Source organism: Lissotriton helveticus, chromosome 6 (assembly GCF_964261635.1).
Source record: "Lissotriton helveticus chromosome 6, aLisHel1.1, whole genome shotgun sequence".
Lineage (NCBI taxonomy): Eukaryota > Metazoa > Chordata > Amphibia > Caudata > Salamandridae > Lissotriton > Lissotriton helveticus.
The window spans coordinates 146,864,653-146,884,682 of NC_136067.1; the positions used below are offsets into that span (position 1 = coordinate 146,864,653).

A 20,030-nucleotide genomic window follows, 5' to 3' on the forward strand; every position below is an offset into this window, starting at 1 on the left:
CTAAATGCCTGTACCGTTGGCCTGTTTCCAGATACCTCCATTCTCACATCTCCCTGTACAGACGACCCCCTATCGAGTGAATCTATGTGGGGGGGGGTTTGGTGTTAACAAGTCTATCTATTAAGGAACATTTCTTTAAAAGTCCTTCCAAGCAGGTGTTTAGCGTATCCACAATATCCTTTGCAATACCAACTAGTAAAGGTTCATCCTGGCAACAAAAAGCGTCTCCAGTTTATCTCCCAAGAGATCAGGTGGTGTGTTCAATGTGCCCATCGTGTTGGCATTTTTCCCCTTCTTCCGCCTTGCTGGTTGGGTTACCAACGGAGGGTTCTGTCTGATAGAATTAGTAGGAGGTGTTGAAGCAGTGTTGTTGCTTATTGGGCATGGGGGGGGGGGATTTACAATACACACCACTGGTTCCAGGTGTAAGGGTGGTATGTCAGTGGTACAGTGTCCGCCAACTCCAGAGGATAAGATGTAAGGGTGTTAGTGGGGGAAAGGGGTAACAAACCCAGTTCGTGCTCAGCATTAGCAATCTCCTTTGTAAGGGCCCCCACAGCAGACGATAGGTAGGTCATGATGTTAGAGTGTCTGGGAACTTTAGCATTTTTACCACCCTCCTCCGTAGTATGTGCTTTCTTTCGCTTACCCATTAATGGCTGCAGATGTTAAGGGTATGGCCCTGCCCTGCCTCCTCCTGCCCCGGACGGCCACAGACGGCCCGCCCTCTGCCCGGGCTCAGTATAGCGGTACCAATTAGGGAAAACGAGTGATGATCACCTCACCCTATATAGGGTGGGGTGACCGCCACTGAGACCTGTGTCCGGTTAGAGGATTCCAAGACAAGAGCCGGCTCAGCTTTCATCATCAAAAATCATGCGGTTCCCACACCTCTAAAAGGGGGGGGGGGTGAGTCTGGTGGAGCCAATTATAGTGGCAACACCATTCTCCCGAACTCTTCATGACTCATAGCTCATAGTTATTTACCGTTCAATACCTAGTAATAGTATGTGTGTGTGTGGAGCCCAATGGATAATGTCTTATGATGCCGTAGGGGGAAATCTCGGAATACGTAGCATTCCAGCATCCTCCATTTATTGGTATTTCAGTATTAGTCATTCAGTGCGTGGTCATACAGTATCATCATGCACCTTGAAATGTGAGCTTCTGGATTTGCAAAACTTTTTTTTACCCTTGCTACTGTCTCTTTTGCATGTGCAATGGCCACCAACAAATGAAGGTGGCTGCACCACACCCTTTAACTCAGGTACTTCTTGAGCCAAATGCAGTCTTCTTGGTTCCTCTTTGGTTTTTTTAGCGGCTACACAAGCCATCAGCCTCTGTCTCTCCTTCATTTCCCAAACGCCTTCTTTGGGAATCAAGTGCACGTCCTGATAATAGTAGCACCGCCCTTGTGGTAACATGTGGTGACTTTACCTGTAACCATCATATAGCTTAAAGTGGAACACGCAAGCCAACAAGGGAGAAAACACATTTCCGTCCCATGCTGCCCTTCCCTGAACCTTTAAAACCTCTAGAAGTCCTCCACGCTACTCTTCCCTGAACCCCTTACCTCGCCTCATTGCTACCCTTCCATGAACCCTAAAACACCCTGCTCTCTCCTAATACTACCCTTCCAGGAACCCTAAAACCCCTTACAACCCTTTTATGCTACTTACTCCTGAACCCCACACACTCTTACTACCCTCTAATGGTTCCCTGCCCTGAACCTTCAAAACACCTTAAATCACCACTTTCCTATACCTAACAACCTGTTACTTAGCCTTATTGCTACCATTCCCTGAACTCTAAAACCTGTTATTACCCCATTACTGATCCCTAAAAAACCTTCCTAAGCCTTAACACTACCCTTCCCAGAACCCTAAAATATAATTTACGCAACCTATCCCTGAACCCTAAAACTCCAAAACCTCCCTTAATGCTACCAATCCTTGAACTCTACCACCCCCTCACTACCTCTTAACATTACCCTTCCTTTTATCCTAAAACCCCTTAGACAGTCCGCCACCCTGCCCCAACCTCACTGTGGATAATCCTCTACTTTATCAGGAGGCTGGCTCCTTGCCCCTGCTACTAGTGCATTTACCTTTTTCCTATACGAAACAAACATTTATGATTTTTTTTAAGCCACAACTTTAAAATAAATTATATTCTTTCACTAGACGACATTTTTTGGCATAACGTTTTTGCAGTTTCTCCCCTACCCGTAATATTTTACCTCAAACTGCATCAGTCCTAATCTTAAGCTTAGTTATGAAACAAAGACAATGCTTTAGTGTCAATGATGAGATTGTTTTAAAGACTGTTTAACTTCATTTGAAATGTTACTTCAAGATTAAAGATGCTTTTGTGAACATTGGTTGTCACAAAGTCTTTCTTCTATTTTCTGCCCCCACCCCCAGGTGAAAACTCGACAGCTGGTTGACAGTGGTCGATATGACACAAGAGATGATTTCACCGTAGTGGTGCAGCCGTTCCTGGAGCACGTGACGATTCCAAAAGATAAGGTAATACCATTGGCAAATGTCCAATGTAAGTCCAACATTCACTCAAAGAGACAGTGATTACATACATGTAAAGCAATTAAGATGGAACCTGACAGGCCGCAAAGCAAGAAAGGAGACACACTGATTGCCAAGCATTCTTTGGGGGCTTTTTTGTTCGTCAGCATTGAGCTTTGTAGTAACAAACATTGCCTATGCAAGAGCTATTGGCTTTGCCAATATGTTTTTGTCATGTTTTACATGAGTGTGGCTGCTGTTCAGCATGGCTAAAAGTTAGTGGCATAGAGGAGAGTGGTGTGGATTGAAGTGGAGTAGTTTAGAGGTTAGTATTCTGGATTGTCATAGAATGGTGTAGAGTGTCATTGAGTGGCGTAGAGAGTCGTGGAATGCTATAGACTGGAGTAGAGTGGAGTGAAGTGGATTAGAGTGGAGTGTCGTGGAGTGTTGTGGAGGAAGTAGAGTGAAGCAGAGTGGAGGGGCGTAGAGTGGAGTGGAGTGTTGTACAGTGGAGTGGATTAGAGTGGGGAGGCATAGAGTGTTGTAGAGTAATGTGGAGTGGCGTACAGTGGAGTAAAGTGTTGTGGACTGGTGTAGAGTGAGTTGTGTACAGTGGAGAAGAGTGTTGTGGTGCAGAGTGGAGTAGATTGTCGTAGAGTGAAGTGCCATAGAGAGGAGTAGAGTGTCATAGAATGGAGTGGCATAGTGTGCCACGGTATCATGTAGAATGTCGTGGTGTGGCATAGTGTGTCGTAGAGTCACTGCTTTGCCCCAGGGAGACTCTGAGAAAATGACCAAGATTCATCTGTCCCGAGGGATTAGGGCAGCTGCACCCGCGGGCCTAACTCATGCTGACGCTTATAAGCCTAGAAGAAGGCCGCTGTCTTAAGAGAGCTAGTGTTGACTCCAGAGAACTTTTGTGCCACTTGCACCAACCCAACCCAAGTGGGTAGCCACATGACGCATCCATGGCCAGAAAGCCTCCAGTGAATACAGGCTGAAGATGGAAGGTCAACCTGTGAGAATTAGTGAGAGACTCAATACTAATATAGACCTAAAGAGACGTATAACAAAAGAGAGGAAGTGCTGGCCCTGGACTGTTATCTACACCTGAAAGATCCTAGAATACTATCCATAGAAGGGGCTGTGGGAGGTGCAGCCATCCTTGCTGCATTAGCCTGACACCTGCATATTGGATATTTAAGTCCTATTAGTTCATCGCTACCACTGAGGGTCATGTGCTGAAGGGATTGCATTTGGCCCAGTTTTAGAATCATAGTAGGATATATCCTGGAAAAGTAGGGGCAAATCACTCCAATCCCCACGGCTGTGGTCCAGTAGCCCTGCCTGCACCCTGGCTTCCAGAACATGAGCTTCCAGTACTGGTAATTACTGGCGTGCCATTCACACTATGCTAGTACTGTGCAATTTATAACCCAGGCCTTATTCTTGGTCTGTGAATAAGGGGTGTAAAGGTGTGATAGGAGGTTGGGCGCATCTCATAATCATTTTATTTTTGTATTTATTTATCTTACATTAAACCCCTCCCCCCACACACACCCTCCCACCAATAGCAAGCATCAAAGGGCCTCATTTAGATCTCGGCGACCAAGTTACTCTGTCACAAAGGTGGTGGATATACTGTCCGCCGGAATATATATATCCCATTATATTTTATGGGATGTATATTTCGGCGGGTGGGATATCCGTCGCCATTGTGACAGAGTAACTGATCCGACGAGATCTAAATCAGGCCCTGAGTTCCTGACAATCAAAGCTGAAACATTAATGCTCTATGCTATACCCACACAGCCGGAGTGGCGAGAGTCCTTCATATGTGTAGACCAGTCAAGTTTCCTTCCTGGAAGAATCCTGAGCAGTCACACCAGACAGTTCTGCAGAAACAATCCCACTAGGATATCAGAGTGAAAGAGAGCTTAGACAGTCATAAAGCCACTGTTGCAGAGTATGTGGAACCAGTGTTGGACTCCCTCACTGCCAGATGGGCCAGCTTGAAAGGGCTAGTGTGTGGTTAATTTCTAGGGAGAGTTCTGTCCCCACCGAGAGCAGATTAGGGATAATCCCCCAATTTGGCCAAGGTGGTGCAGAAAGAATGTTGCATCTGTTCTAGGTTGTCGGCACAAACCAATGCCTCGGTGGGCGGTCCTCTGGCATCTAATGGGCTTTCTGTCCCTCCTCCCCCACCCCGAGGAGAGGACAGATTGATAGAAACCCCTCTCAAGATGTTGTAGGGGGAGGGGGGATTTTTGAGTCTGTTTTGGAGTCTGGCTGGCCTGGCATGATGCCATGGTTGCTGCCCCTACAACGTATTGTGGCCTAACTTTTCCCTGGTATCAAGTGGGCTTTCTGCCCTGCCAGGGGGCAGACTGTGGGTAAACCCACCTAATCTGCCCTGGGTTGGTAGAAGGTAGCAGAATGGCTATTGTGTCTGTTCTGGGGTGGGAGAATGTCCCGATGCCTGGGGTGGGCTGGTTGTCCCTTATCTTTTTTGATGCCTGTGTTGGGGGCGTGGGGGGTCAGTTGAATGCTTGGGTGCCTCCACCCATTTGTTTAGGGTCTTTATTTTTGTGTGGCATCCGGTGGGTTTTCTGCTTACCTGGAGGGCAGCTGCCCTCACCCTTTGTGTCAATAGAGTCTAAAATACGACCTTCATACATGCAAACCATTTCAAAGCTGGTAAGAGGGACATTTTGAAAAATAAAATTGAGGAACATTAGTTTCCCCATCGACTTACATTGAAGCAGAGGAGATATTATGTGGGAGATACCTTAAATAAAGCCATTTTGGGCTTCAAAGGAATCGAAATTGGGAGTCTCCCGCCAAAATCAGTTTTGTTGGCATGCATGGACCTCCTATCTGCCCCCTGTGTCAGAAACACTGTTGTGCCTAGGGGAGGGTAGGAGTGCTAGTCCATTTCTCTGGGGTGTGCCCCCCTAAAAAAGACATTCCAGGGATCTTGGGGGTGGATCCCTTCTTAACAGCAATTCCAAAGCGGGGATCCACTAGGGAGGGAGACCGTTGAAAAGGGGAGATTTTCCCCTTTCCAAGTATACCCCTTTCCATCAAAATTAATGATCTGGGGGCTTAGATAGGTGCAGTGCCGAATTTATAGTAAGAGCACAACTATTAACCATCACAGTCCTACAAGTGTGACAATTTGGACAATTCCAGGCCCCCAAAGCTATAAGAATGGCTTCAGCGGCAGGCATTTGTCATTTTTAATGTGAATTGAATTGAATTAATAATTGACTATTGTTGTGGTCAACTCTAAATTAGCCAGACAGCACCACCTTGTGGCAGACTGTCACAAGCGCCGGTTTTGACAATTAAGTACTGCTACAAAGCACCAGAAACCGCTGGCTCAAATTGAGCAGCGGATTGGCCCCCCGAGCACTGAAGCAACTGATAATAAATTGAACCTATCATCCCATTTTACATTAACCTTCAAGTTAAGGATGTTGTCATTCTGAAAAAGAAAACAGCCTGGGGGTGCTGGAAAAGGTTCTCCCAGCAGCTCGACCTGAAATTTAAAAACAGGGAATCTCTATGGTGCCCTGGGTGCTTTGATGTGACCTCTTCCTCATTAGGCAGAGGCTGAGAGCAGTCTTGACGTGGAGGTCAGGTGAGTATTAATCAGGAGAGGTGTGGCTCAGTGGCCAGAGCTGTTGAACCTGGAACTGGAGAACCTGTTTTATTCCTGGCTTAGGCTGTGATTCTGCACAAATCACTTAATCTGCCTAGTGCCAAATAAAAGAAAAATGCAATATCTGTTTCTCATGTAAAGTGCTTTAATCCCTTTGGGCCAAGTTTGTGGGATTTAAATCTGCAAAAATAACATAAAAGAAACAGGGGCTTATTTATGAGCACTTGCGACACACCTATGGCGTAAAAATGCTCCACTTTGCGCACTATTTACAAGGTGACGCATCTAAGCAGATGCGTCACTTTATGAACCCCTGCACCACATTATACCTGCATCAGGTATATTATATGCGAGGTGTGCGTTGCCCCGCAAAATGCCTCGTAGATGTGGCCCATTGAAATTTGTAAAATTTCAGTGCGCTACTTCTAGGATGCCAATAAGATCAATATCTTACGCCTGCCTCACAGCAGGTGTAAGACCGACACAGTGCTTTATTCATAGCCCTCTCCCTGAACTGCTGGAGTTGCATTACCCTTCCGACACAACTTCATCAATGCATTAGTTTTGCACCGACATATAGGTCAGTAATACGGACGTATCTGTCATTCCTTGCGACATGATGCGTCATACAGTAAATATGACGCATCAACCATGTCGCAAGGAGGGTGCAGTGAAAACTGTTGCATCGCAGTTTTCATGCAGCTTTGCAACAGTTTTCATGAATAAGGCCCACAGTGATCAACTCACAGGTATCAATCTTCAAATTTCTACATAGCCGACTAGCGCCACCGTGTGTATAAAAGCTAAAATAACTCAAGTACCAGTTTCAAAAAATGCCAATGTATCTTTTTTATGTTTTCCATAAAATCATTATAAAAATTCAAAAAACATTTAGGGACTCAATAGTCTTTATAGATTGGGCTGTTCAAATGCTACTCACATTGTGCTCCCTTTCATTGCAACAGTTAGTGTAGGACAATGGTATATATTAAGGTATCATCGCCTACTTCCAAACCAGCTTTGGCATATTGCGCTTATAATAAGGCAATCCCAAATTATTATTTACCTGGATAGGAACTTCTAGCAATGACTTGAGGGCCAGACCTTCTGAGCAGTACTGCTGAAGGTTGTGCTTATGTTGGTGGTATGGAATGTCTGCCTGATTTGCATCTAACCCCAGGCACCTCACAGTTATTGCACAAACATGATTTTCACTCTTTCACAACATTATCTTAGTCCTGCGAAGCTACAGCCATTATGGGAGATTTTCTTTGACTAATGCTGGGACTGGCATGAAGTACCCTGGGCCTTTAACAGACGTACAATGCACCCCTTCTGTAGAAATGTATCTCTTGTTAAAATGTTACTCAAAACAGCAGCAGTGAGAAGTAACCCCGTCACAAATTAGCAGTGAATGTTGAGATTCTAGATACTATTGTAGTAAAAAAGTTACTACAAATTGGGAAGTATTGCAGTTGTTTGATATTCTCCTTCTTGTGGAATTAAGGGGCATATTTACAAGGAAAGGAAAGTGTTGGAGCGCGGTATTTAGCCAAGATTGCTAACACCACATTGCAACTGTTTCCAAATGCAGAGATGCGCCGAATTTACAAGAATGCGGCACACCCCTCTGTTTGCTTGAGCGCTGGCGCTAAATTAAGCTGTGTTGCAGGGAATAATTGTTCATGTGCAGGAACGTGTGCCTTCCTGTACATAAACAATCAGTAATTGCAATTTGTAACTTCTGTGTGTGCTGCTTTGTGCAGCACACATAGAAGTTGCAACTCATTATTTTTTATTGATTGTTCATGTGCAGGAAGAGACACCTTCCTGCCCATGAACAATCACTAATGGTGACTTGCTGTTTCAATGTGTACTGCATGATGCAGCACACATAAAAACAGCCAAAACGAGGAGAAATTAATAGTTTCTCCTTGTTTCACCATGTAAAGACCAGGCTTTCCCCTTTTTTGGCATTGCCCCATATTTACGCCACCCTTGTAAATAGGAGGCAGCGTCAAAATCAATGGGTATTGCTGTGAAACGCCCATCGCACCCATTTCACGCCCCTTTCACGCTAAGTGCAGTGTGAAAAGGGGCCTTATTTAGAAGGTGGTGTTAAGCCATGTCAAGTGGCTTGACGCCGCCCTGTAAATAAGGTGAAGGGCTTATCACCACAAGAATGGCACAAAAAGTGGCATTCTTGTGGCAATAAGCTCTTGTAAATATGACCCAAAGTGTGTATTCCCGGCAGATGCAGTGACAGAACATATAGCTGCTTATTTTAAGCTCACCCTATCTATCGTTACCACCATGTGGGCAAAACCACAACACTGTCTCGACACTTCAGTACCAGGATCAGAGGAAAGGCTGGGGCGTCAAAAAACAGGGGGCTCAGAAATAGGAGGCAGTTTTCAATGCGGTCCAGTGAGGACCCTTGTGTTCTCATTACGTGCGGTGAGAAAAACTAATTCCTAAGAACATGCGGTGAAATGTGCATTTGCATATGTACAATATCATTAAGTTGTGTTTGATTATTGTTACATTGATATACTGTTTCATGCATGTTTTATGACGCCGATCGGCTTGTTGTGCTGATCATGGCTGATATCAAACACACAAAAGGTGATGGAAGGACGCTTGCATTAAGTCTAATCGCTGGCAATCGCCTGGGGGAGCATTACAACCCATCATTCTTTCGCTCACCATGCCACCTCAGATTTGACCAACCCTATGCAAATCAGCCATGACCCTGCTCCAACAGGAACAGTCTAGTCTGATCTGCCAAGCCAGGTCCTCTCTGAACTATAACAAAAGCAACCCAAGACCAACTTTGCCCTGATATGGGCTCTCCAGTCGGGTGTAGGTCGGTTCCAGTGGCACATTGAGCAAGGGATACACTCCCAGGGCTTAGACTTATTGCAAGTGGCGTCCCATCACTTTTTGATTGTTTCATGGGCTGCTGATCGATAACCAGTTGTGGCCAGGTAGCCAGTCCCTGAACACCCACTTCCTTGTTGTGACATCATCCAACACCACTCAAGGGTTAGCCTACAATCCTGCACTCAACCTCATTGCTTATGGGGTCCTTTTATGGTTTGTGGGTTGCCATTTAAAGCAGTTTAATGTTACTGGAAGTAGGCATGTGATGATATGTTGCTGCAGCATATGGTAAAAATTAATCAAAATTATTGCACCAAGCAAGAGGCGTTACGTGTAGCTGTTTCCCCAAAGTTTCTCACGGATTGATTCCCACAGTAAGTAGCTAACTTTTAAATGCCTTCTTATTAATTGCGTCTGTCATTTTGCTCAGTATTATTTCCATTTTCATCTTAATCTAGTTGTAAAAATCTAACTTAACTCTTCAGGATGCCAATACATTTGTGCATCAGGTTTGAGATTGAGGAGTGAAGACAAATGTGACCACAATTTAAAAGAGGCGAGGTCTTATATTCAGGAAATTAATAAGTTTATACAATTTTAACTCCATTCTGGAATTTCATAATGGACATTTCCACCCTCACTTGAAAGCAAGAGTAGTTCACTACAGATGGAGAGATAGATTACCATGGTATGTCAGTGTTATTCTCTGCTAACTGTGCTTGTCTCTTCTGACAGAATGGTTTACCGGACAGCTCGTTCTTTTCTCCGGACTGCTTCCACTTCAGCGAGAAGACCCACGCATTAGGTGCCCGGGCGCTATGGAACAACATGGTGAGCACTTTAACTCTCTGCGATCAGTCATCACATTATAGGTGCACCTTTTTATCACAGAAACCTGGTTCACATTCTCCTCCACACAATTCCAGGATACTACCATTTTACAACATACGACTCCCATTTTTACAACATACGACTCCCATTTTACAACATACGACTCATACACTGCATACGAAGCATGACATGGACAAACAGTCATTCAAAGTCGTCACAGCCATGTAGACTGGGCAGCTATCACCCTCAAGTCTTTTGATCTTTTTTCTAACTTTCCTCTCTCAGCCTCCACAACTGCTTTCATTTGATCTGCTGACCACCCAGGGTCCACAGGTATTTCATGGGAGAAATCCACCTTATCATCTCCGCCTTCATCGAACACTTCCATCTCACATGTCTCTGAGTCTTCCATCTGCCCAACTATTCCAACACCAAATCCATGAAAGGAGCCTTCGATACTTGACTCAACACACCTGAAATAGAACAACACATCACTAACACAACCGTCCCACCTGCAATATTTATTTATTTATTTATTTTCAAAGTTTTATATAGCGCGAACAAGATCTTCACAGATATCAGAGCGCTTTACATAGAGGGGTACATGAGGGAACATAGTCAAACAATAAATCAATAGATCATACAGTACAGATAGGTGGCTGCAAAGCCCATCACGTGAGTAATAAGACAACTCATACAAATAAGTAAATGGGTCAAGCATGTAGTACAAATCGGTGCAGGGTGTTAACAGAGTTCGAGATAATAGATCAAGTGTATTTAGCCATGAGGATAGCTTTTACTTCTTTTTTAAAGAGTGTAGTGGAAGAGATAAGCCTGGTTTCGGGAGGGAGTGAGTTCCAAATCCTAGGCGCCAATCCTGAGAAGGAGCGCTTGTATGTTTTTTCCTTCCTGAATCTTCGAGGTTTCAGCAGAAGATTGTTTGTGCCTCTCGTGTTTCTAATTCCCCCAGAGATTGTCAGTTTCTGAGCGAGGTAGCCGGGTGAGTTTAGGTGTACCGCCTTGTGTGTCATGCAGGCGATTTTCAGATGTATTCTGGCTTCAAAAGGCAGCCAATTCAGGGATTTCAAGTCAGGGGTAATATGGGAGTGCTTTTTTGACCCAGTGATGAGTCTCGCTGCAGCATTCAGAGAAGCTCTTAGTGGTGCGGTAGTAGTTAGGGGGAGTCCGCAGAGGGCGGTGCTGCTGTATTCTGGAATCCATCCTCTCAGCATCCCTCAATAGCCTCTGCCAAACTTTGATTGTCCTGGAGAGAACAAATCTTTTGGCCACCCCCTTTCCATCATTTCCATTATTCAACCTGCAATACTAGCTGTAAGGAGAAAAAACAATGTTAATGCAAAGATGTGCTAATAGTGTATGCAGTGTTAGAACATTCTAATCAGACAAGAAACAAATGCAGATCATATTGAAGACTCCCTTGCCTCTGATACAGTCCTGTTTTGTCTAATTATTTCAATAAGAAAGGGATAGAGATGCAAAGTAGATCCTCACGCAGTTCTTATAAAGCACTGAAGTGGATGAGGAAAGATACACCCACACATCCATTAGCATTAAGTGAGAGATGAATACTCCAATGGGCTGAGCCAAGATGAACAAAGTGACAACCTTTCTACCACATGAAAACTTCAGAATGACCGTACAATCCCTAGTCTTCCGCCATGCAGATGGAGGCAATGCCTTTCTCAGCGGTCTTCCAGATAACAACCTAGATCCCTTGAAAGGCATCCTTCATGCAGCTGCACGCCTCATCAAGGGTATGAAGAAATGTGATCATATCACGCCCAGGCTGAAGGATCTACACGGACTGCCCTTGCAAGCCCAGATTATCGTCAGCCCCAACTGATCAAGGCTCTTAATAACTTATCTAGCAAACAAATAACCCTAACTAGAAAACAACACCAGACTACATCAGTGGACATGACCAGACTGGAGGCAAAGCACTGAAAAAAGGAAACAAGCATTTGCAATGCAGTAGGTCTCGCATTATTAAAGTTTGACCTGTAGAGAGAGAGGTAGAGAATGAGAGGTAGAGAGAGAGGTAGAGAGAGAGAGAGGTAGAGAGGTGTAGAGAGGTAGAGAGGTGTAGAGAAAGGTAGAGAGATAGAGGTAGAGAGAGAGAGAGGGGTAGGGAGAGAGAGAGGGAGAGAGAGAGAGAGAGAGAGAGAGAGAGAGAGATATAGAAGGGGAGAGAGAGGTAGAGAGAGAGGTAAAGAGAGAGAGAGAGAGAGAGAGAGAGAGGTAGAGTGATAGAGAGAGGTAGAGAGAGAGGTTGAGGTAGAGTGGTAGAGAGAGGTAGAGAAGGAGAGGTAGAGAGAGAGGTAGAAAGAGAGAGAGGTAGAGAGGTGTAGAGAGGTAGAGAGGTATAGAGAGGTAGAGAGAGGTAGAGAAAGAGGTAGAGAGAGAGAGGTTGAGGTAGAGTGGTAGAGAGAGGTAGAGGGAGAGCAGTAGAGAGAGGTAGAGGTAGAGAGAGGTAGAGAAGTAGAGGTAGAGAGAGGAAGAGAGGTAGAGAAGGTAGAGCGAGGTAGAGAGAGAGAGGTAGAGAGAGGTGGAGATGGAGAGAGGTAGAGAGAGAGAGGTAGAGAGAGATCTAGAGAGAGAGGCAGAGGGAGAGGTAAAGAGAGAGAGGTAGAGAGCGGTAGAGATAGGTAGAGAGGTAGAGAGAGAGGTAGAGGGAGGTAGAGAGGAGTAGAGAGATAGAGAGAGAGGTAGAGAGAGAGGGGTAGATAGAGAGAGGCAGAGAGAGAGAGGCAGAGGGAGAGAGGTAGAGAGAGACAGAGAGAGGTAGATAGAGAGAGGTAGAGAGGTGTAGAGGTGTAGAGAGGTAGACAGAGAGAGAGAGATGTAGAGAGAGAGGTAGAGAAAGTTAGAGAGAGAGAGGTAGAGGGAGAGAGGTAGAGAGGTTGAGAGAGAGAGGTAGAGAGGTTGAGAGAGAGGTAGAGAGAGGGAGAGAGGTAGAGGGAGACAGGTAGGGAAAGAGGTAGAGAGAGAGGTAAAGAGAGAGGTAGAGAGAGAGAGAGAGAGAGAGAGAGAGAGAGAGAGAGAGAGAGAGAGAGAGAGGTAGAGAGAGAGATAGGTAGATAGAGAGAGGTAGAGGGGTAGAGAGGTAGAGAGGTGTAGAGAGGTAGGGAGAGGTAGAGGTAGAGAGAGAGATAGAGAGGGAGGCAGGGAGAGGTATAGAGAGAGAGAGAGGTAGAGGGAGAGAGGTAGAGAGAGAGGTAGAGAGGTAGATATAGAGAGGTAGAGAGGTGTAGAGAGGTAGAGAGAGGTAGAGAGGTAGAGAGAGAGAGGTAGAGAGAGGGAGAGAGGTAAAGGTAGAGTGGTAGTGAGAGGTGTAGAGATGTAGAAGTAGAGAGGTAGAGAGAGGTAGAGAGAGAGGTAGAGAAGTAGAGGTAGAGAGAAAGGTAGAGAGGGGTAGAGGGAGATAGTGAGGGGTAGAAAGGTAGAGAGAGAGAGGTAGAGAGAGGTAGTGAGGTGTAGAGAGGTACAGAGAGAGAGAGAGAGAGAGAGAGAGAGAGAGGTAGATAGAGAGAGGTAGAGTTAGGTAGAGAGGTAGAGAAATGTGTTTACCTGCTGGTTTTGACCCGGGATTTCTTTTGGACTATTATTTGCTGGGTTTGGTACTACAGGCTGGGGTTTGGGCACGAGGTTAATAACCTTGTCCGATAAAAAACATATTTTAGGAAAACAACAAAGTTGCACTACATGCCTGTGGCATAACGGGCAATCGATAGCTAGTTTAGGGTCCATATATTTTGCTGTGTCTCTATCCAAAACCTCTGAATTGGACACCTAACTTGACCTCACACCAAAGATCTGATTCCAGAAGTTTCTGTTTTCATTTATGAGACTTTATTTAAATTAGCATGTATATCTATTCACATAACTGTAATGCAAAATTCCCTGAAGCGGCCATGACATGTTTGAGCTCTACAAAACAAGAACTAAAGATCTTTTGGTGATTGATATAAAAAGTAAACTTAAACAAAAGTAATTAGTTGAACGAACGTGTCCTAAAAAGGGCAGAGCTGCATATTTGTTGTGCTGGCAAAGATTTCTAATAATGAAAATAACAATAACACTTCACTTGTTTTATATAGCGCTTCGTGTGCCTCTTCTGCTTCTAAGTGCTGTGAATGATAGATATTACTATTACGCAATTTATGGACTCCTAGCCGGACTGTATGTGTGCGTGTGTGCAAATATGAAAATATGCACATGATAGACCAACAAGCACTTTTAATAATAAATTACATTTAGGTACGTGTACAATAAAAACATAACTTTTATTCTGTTAGCGGCCTCTGTGTTTAGCTGTAGCACTCACTCAGCAAGAAAAGAAAGTTTATGAGAGAAAGGGTGCCTGGAAATGAGGAGATTTCAGTGGCCGAGTTTGACACATGAATGCGCAGTCTTTCTCCTTGAGGCCACATTTGTAAACCAGACGTTCGCGCGCGTGCGAGCTATGTGGTTTCACTTATCGCGCCCGTGTCGGGCACGATAATTGAAACCACGTGACGGCCTATTGGTGTCTATTACACGCACCAAGCGTCAGACACCAATAGGCCGTGGGTAGAGCAACGCGCATGCCTTTGGCCAATAGAGTGCAGTCTTTCATTAAAAGACGCACGCTAAAGCCAATGGGGTAGCTGAAAAGGAAACGTACATGCACTAGCGTGTGCGATTCCTAGGTCGGCTTGAATTCCCCGTTTTTCACCTACTAGAGGTCTCGCGACCTGCGCGTGCCCTGCGCGTGCCCTGCTGCGCAGGGCAACGCAGGTCACGAGACCTAAAAACTGAAAACAGGCATCTCTGCTCACATACTCAGAATTTGGAAGGGTCATCCCCATCAACACCTGAATGGCACCAACTCTCATACAATTCAGAAAACAGTTGAAAACTCTCCACCTCTTACAGAAGCACTACCTTTAAATATGGCTGAACACTTGCCCCTTTTGAAATAGTACCTCTGCTACAATATCCCTACATTTTCACCCAACCTCTCTCCCACTTAATGCCACTGACCCTAGGGCTTGCCTCCATACAGTACTTTATTGTTCCCCAGTTCATACATAATTCACTGAATGAAATACAAATATATGGAAAGACCTCAAGGCAGAGTCTTTTGCACCACCTCAGGAAAAAATTTCTAGCCTTCCTCTTGAACACATTTGGCCATGACACCTTTATAACACAAAGTGGATGGTTCTTTCTGAGTTTCTCTGCTTTGGGCCCAAATCTACTTCCCCAAAGCCCCTTCCTCCATATTTCTTCCTAATAAAATTATTGCAAATGCTTAAGATCAGTGCAGCGGTATAGTGACATGTTTCACAAATGGCGTTGGAAGGAATTCATAAGAAGCAAAAATATTTAAGTGGAGGCCTACTTGTATAGACAGGTTGACTGGCCTTGTTCTTTCTTTCTGTGTGTGTCTAAACTCATGCTGTTGGGGGGCTGTGCTACCTGTCAGTCCAGAAACACTACTCTTAAAACCTCCCAGGTTAAATATAATAGAAAACCATCTCCCAATCTTCATCTGGAATTGCACCTAGAATATGGAACTAGACTCCTCCTACAATCTGCACAAACCCCTCATTGAAGCCTCCAAGAAGATCTCAAAGCAGCTAATAAACTGGTCCTACTGTTCTTAAAACTTTAGTGTATGCACACTTAGGTGTCAAACAAGACCAACAAGAAAGTCCTAGAACTGTTATTCTTTAATGTGTACACTTGTAGACACCCACCTGTCTCTCAAACACCTTGCAGATAATTCCTTGTTGTTCCCTCCTCCTGGTTAGTGATTATACACTCTTGACTTGCTATTGTTAGACCTTTGCTTACCCTCGCTACTATAGCCTTCGGATTGTTTATTGAAACGTGTGCTGACTCCTGACATGTACTATGCACTATACAAAGCTCCCAAAATAAGTAATTCAAGTTCATAAGCTCTTAAGATAATCTTCCTTCTCTTTTGTATGGTAAATTGAGAATAGATAATTTATTGTTAAAAACCACAAGAAGAGAGAATTGTATTCATTCTAGAGTAATAGTCATTTGCAGTAGGGGATGATTGGGCCCTTGCTTTACTCACTCATGAATTTACTCTTTACTCACTATCATTCTCATCTCTACTCAAAGATGTCCTCCTTTTCCTCACTTGTGTTCCCATATTTTGTGTTTCTGAACAATGACCCTTTGTTGTACAATTAATGGTCTTAACTCTCCGTTCATCATTCCTCAGTCAAACCCTCTTATTGCAAGCATGTCCATCTATTTTAACTCTGTTTCCTCCACCAGGACCATATTTATCCTAAGTCATGTCCCTTTGGTTCATTAATCTTGCTCCTCTCTTGCTTCTATCATGCCAATCACGTCTTTCTCTTGTTATGTTATGGGCAGCCGAGGCCCGTGCAGGTAAGAGCTGTGGGGCGGTTGTGCCGGGGTGAGGGGGGATTTTGACGGACGACAACGAGAAAAAATGAAATAAATAATTCATTTTTCCTTGTCATCGTCCGTCGAAATCTCCCCCTTCCCGGCCTCACTGCCTCAACGCTCTTACCTGCACCTGCTACGGCTGGTTATGGGTATTTGTAAAGGGCACCATCACCTGTGAGGTTATCCTGGTGCATAGCTGCTGTGTGTACCTAGCCTAGCCTATGGGGGATTGGTTAATTGATAAGTCAGGTCTTTCCTAGCTATATAACCAGTTAAATGTGGTTTTAAGGGCCCCGGGCAGGCAAATTCTACTAGACCCCAACCATGGTGATTGAGGGCATTTGCCATTGGTGTTCTGGGGTCTGCCCTACAATGGCTCCAAAAACTTTGCCAACTACACCCATTCTGCACTTGATTCTCAGGGTAGCAAGGGCAAGTCACCAAAAGCTTCCGGGGACCAGAGCTTAGACTCAACAGCCAACAGATTGCCCAACCCAGTGCTTATCTTATCTTTTGAATAGAAGGTCAGATGCTGACGGGATGCAGGAATGTCGGGTGCAGTCTCCAGGTGAATCTCGGACGTTGTGGAGTACTGTGCCAGTTCCAGGCTCCGGCCCGGGGTCATTAGGACACTTACCTCAGCAATAATGGAGTGTTTGATCTCTGACTTTGGCAGCGGCAGCACCAGTCTCTCAGTCATAGTGGGGTGCCGAACACTCAATATTTGATTTTGTGCAGAATGCTTGATGTGGCTAACAACGAGAGCTGTTTAATGAGACCAGAGGACCCATTCCACACTCAAGTTGTGCTTGGCTTGGCTTCCTTGCAGTTGCTTGCTCTCTCTCTGGTTATTCCCCTCTCCTGCAGGACCAGGCACACTCCTTCCCTTTCCTTCGGCAGGCGGGCTTCTGGAGATGTGCATCCTCAGTCTAAGGTCACAACCAGTTTGAGGTAGCTCTCTTTCAGTTGTTATTTTCTGGCTGTTACTCAGACACAGACTTTTGTGGGAGGTGATGGCTCTCACGGCAGGTAGCAATCATGCTGGCTTCACACATGATTATCAAATCTAGCAGACAGTGAGATGTTAGATCTCTGCACCTGGATGCCATTAGCCTTCCTGAATCAGCAATCAGGAACAGATGAACAGACAGGTCCTGTCTAGAAACTTGCTCACCTTGAACAACAGAAACTTCTGTCCCACCCCTCACCCGTACCATTAATAAATGGCAAAGTTCAGGAAGTGATAATCAGCAGCCATTTGCTAATAAGGCGACCTCATTCATTTCTAAATGTAGCTTTGTCTCCATCCTCCTTCACTTCAGTGTCTGAATCGCCACCATCCAGTCAGTGGCCATTGGAAATGGATCCCACCGTTCCCAGTACTCTGACTCACGCAGAAACCTTCTACTGTACATGTGTCACACTCCCTCTGCACATATACAGACTGGACACACACCAAGAATGTGTCAGCGCCAGGATATGAGGTTCACAAATCAACAGAACTTTACATGAGAATGGTCGGTAGACTATCCTCTTGGGACACAGAAAGAAAGGTCAGGTCATACTACTGTTTCACAAAAACTTGGAATGCTGCCACCAAGAGTTTTTGGGACTTACCCCAGGCATGGCCCACTATGAACCTACGCTTGGTGCACTCACCAGGCCACAGAGCAGTATCTGGACCTCCCATTACTGGGGTTGAACCAAGGCCTTGGGCAAACACTAGATAAGCATGAGGCAGGGCCAAACACAATTTCAGGATACCAATTTCACATGCAGACTAGTATTCAGGGCACGCGTACACTCTTGTTCGCCACGCAGGGGACATTCCTTTCCCAACATCATCTTTTCATATTGCCTAATCTATCTTCTTTTACGCACCAAAGTACTAAGGTAAACCTCATCCTTATCTTTCTCACATAATGTCACTCTATAAATCACTGAATTCAAGTATCTCCTTGGTAACTGCTATGCTCTCCCCAGTCCAATATTCACTACTCAGTAACCTCTCCTCTTGCCTTAGCCCCTCTCCACAGTAATTTCTACTCTCTCCAGTCACTTCTATTTCTTGATTGATTTCTACTCTCCTGAGATTCTATTCTACCAATCTCTTAATTCTTTATACTCTCTGCTCTGTTAGTGTTATTCTCTCCACAGTAACCTTTTCTCCATCCACCATCTCTTGTACTGTCTTCTCACTTATGTCTACACTCCTTTCCATCTCTCATACCTATCATGACTACACACTCATGCCCAATTACATGCACCTGCAAATGAACCTCATAGAACAAAAGGCTTGACTTAGCAGTAAATTGGACTGCAGGAAAAAGATTATTTCCCATTACCACCACACTCCTAATAAGGAACATGGTCTGCCTTGTCCCGGTGGCCAAGGGCACTGTGTTCAATGGCATATAGCCCACTTTTAACCTTTGTTAAGTAAGCCTTGTTGCTTCCTCAATGTAACTGTGACCGAGCAAGCTTAGCATCCTGTCTACTTGACTTAATAAGAGAGCTGCTTCAAAAGTAATGTAATCAGCCCTCGTTGTGTTCCGTCCTTCAATTCATATTGTTAACCTCCCACTTTCTTTCTGCTGTTCTTTTTTGGGGATTAATGATGCAGCTGGAGCCCTTGGGCATGAAGACAGATAATCAGAGCCTTGATGCACTTATTGAACTCACGTGCCCAAGCCAGGTAAAGTGGAAACACAACTATAGCAGGTAAAGTGGAAACACAACTATAGCAGGTAAAGTGGAAACACAACTGTAGGCGGCATCCCTGGGGGAGGGATGAAGGAGAAGACCTTTTATATGCAAGAATGTGGCTAAATATTCAAGACGGTACATAAAAGGGGGTGATCCCAGTGGAAACTCAATATTACATGGATATCAGCATCACCAAATAAGTAAATTCCAAACAATACTTATATATGACGAAAATATTGAATCAATTGAACATATATTCAAATCATGTTGAAAAAACAGCACATTTGTCAAAACAGTTATACATAGGTGCTCCGAGGGGGGAAGTGGGAGGAAATGGTGCGGCAAAGTGCAGAAGTGAGGGTACGGGATAAAGGAAAGGCAGTGAACAGTATATACATCAAAAATATTAAAAGGCCTGTCCAGCCTTAACCAAGGCTACATTATTTACAAAACAGGATGTCAGAAGTGACACGGTGAATCTATCACCGTTGTTAACATTCAGAAAACAAAACATAGAGCTGTTGACGTTTCGACCCAGGGTTACTGTAGGAAATTCAGCGCCTTACAGAAGGGTCTTCATCAGGACCATTGGGGGCACCCTAAGTCCACCGAGACATGTGGTGGAGCGAGATGAAAAGAGCGGGCCTGCAGGCTCCAGGGTCAGAGAGGGGCAGACTCTTGATGGAAAATGTCAATGGATTGGTTTATTTCTTTAGTGTAGTAGAGAGCGGAATGGATGAATCAGGGTGCTCCTATCGTCTCAGTGGTGATTTCACAATATTCAAGACAACTGGAGTCACTGTGGTAATCATGCTCAACTGTACATGTGCCTGCAGAGGTTAGAGTCCACTTCCCAGCATCTTCAGTGACAATTTTGAAACTGACCTTCCTGCAAAGACTGATGGGCTATCCTCGCTGAGTAATTACATTGCCCAATGGCATTTGTTGTATGATTATAAATGAAAATATTC

At 44.7% G+C, this 20,030-nt stretch overlaps 1 protein-coding gene across 1 annotated transcript in view; it reads left to right on the plus strand.

Annotated features, from left to right (window-relative positions):
• Positions 1–20,030, plus strand: part of PLB1 (phospholipase B1) — a 552,393-nt gene that overhangs the window by 263,603 nt on the left and 268,760 nt on the right. The window contains exons 26-28 of the mRNA XM_078647360.1: positions 2,424–2,528; positions 9,805–9,900; positions 18,977–19,048. Of these exons, the coding sequence (XP_078503486.1) occupies positions 2,424–2,528; positions 9,805–9,900; positions 18,977–19,048 (273 nt within the window). The remainder of the gene's footprint in view (positions 1–2,423; positions 2,529–9,804; positions 9,901–18,976; positions 19,049–20,030) is intronic.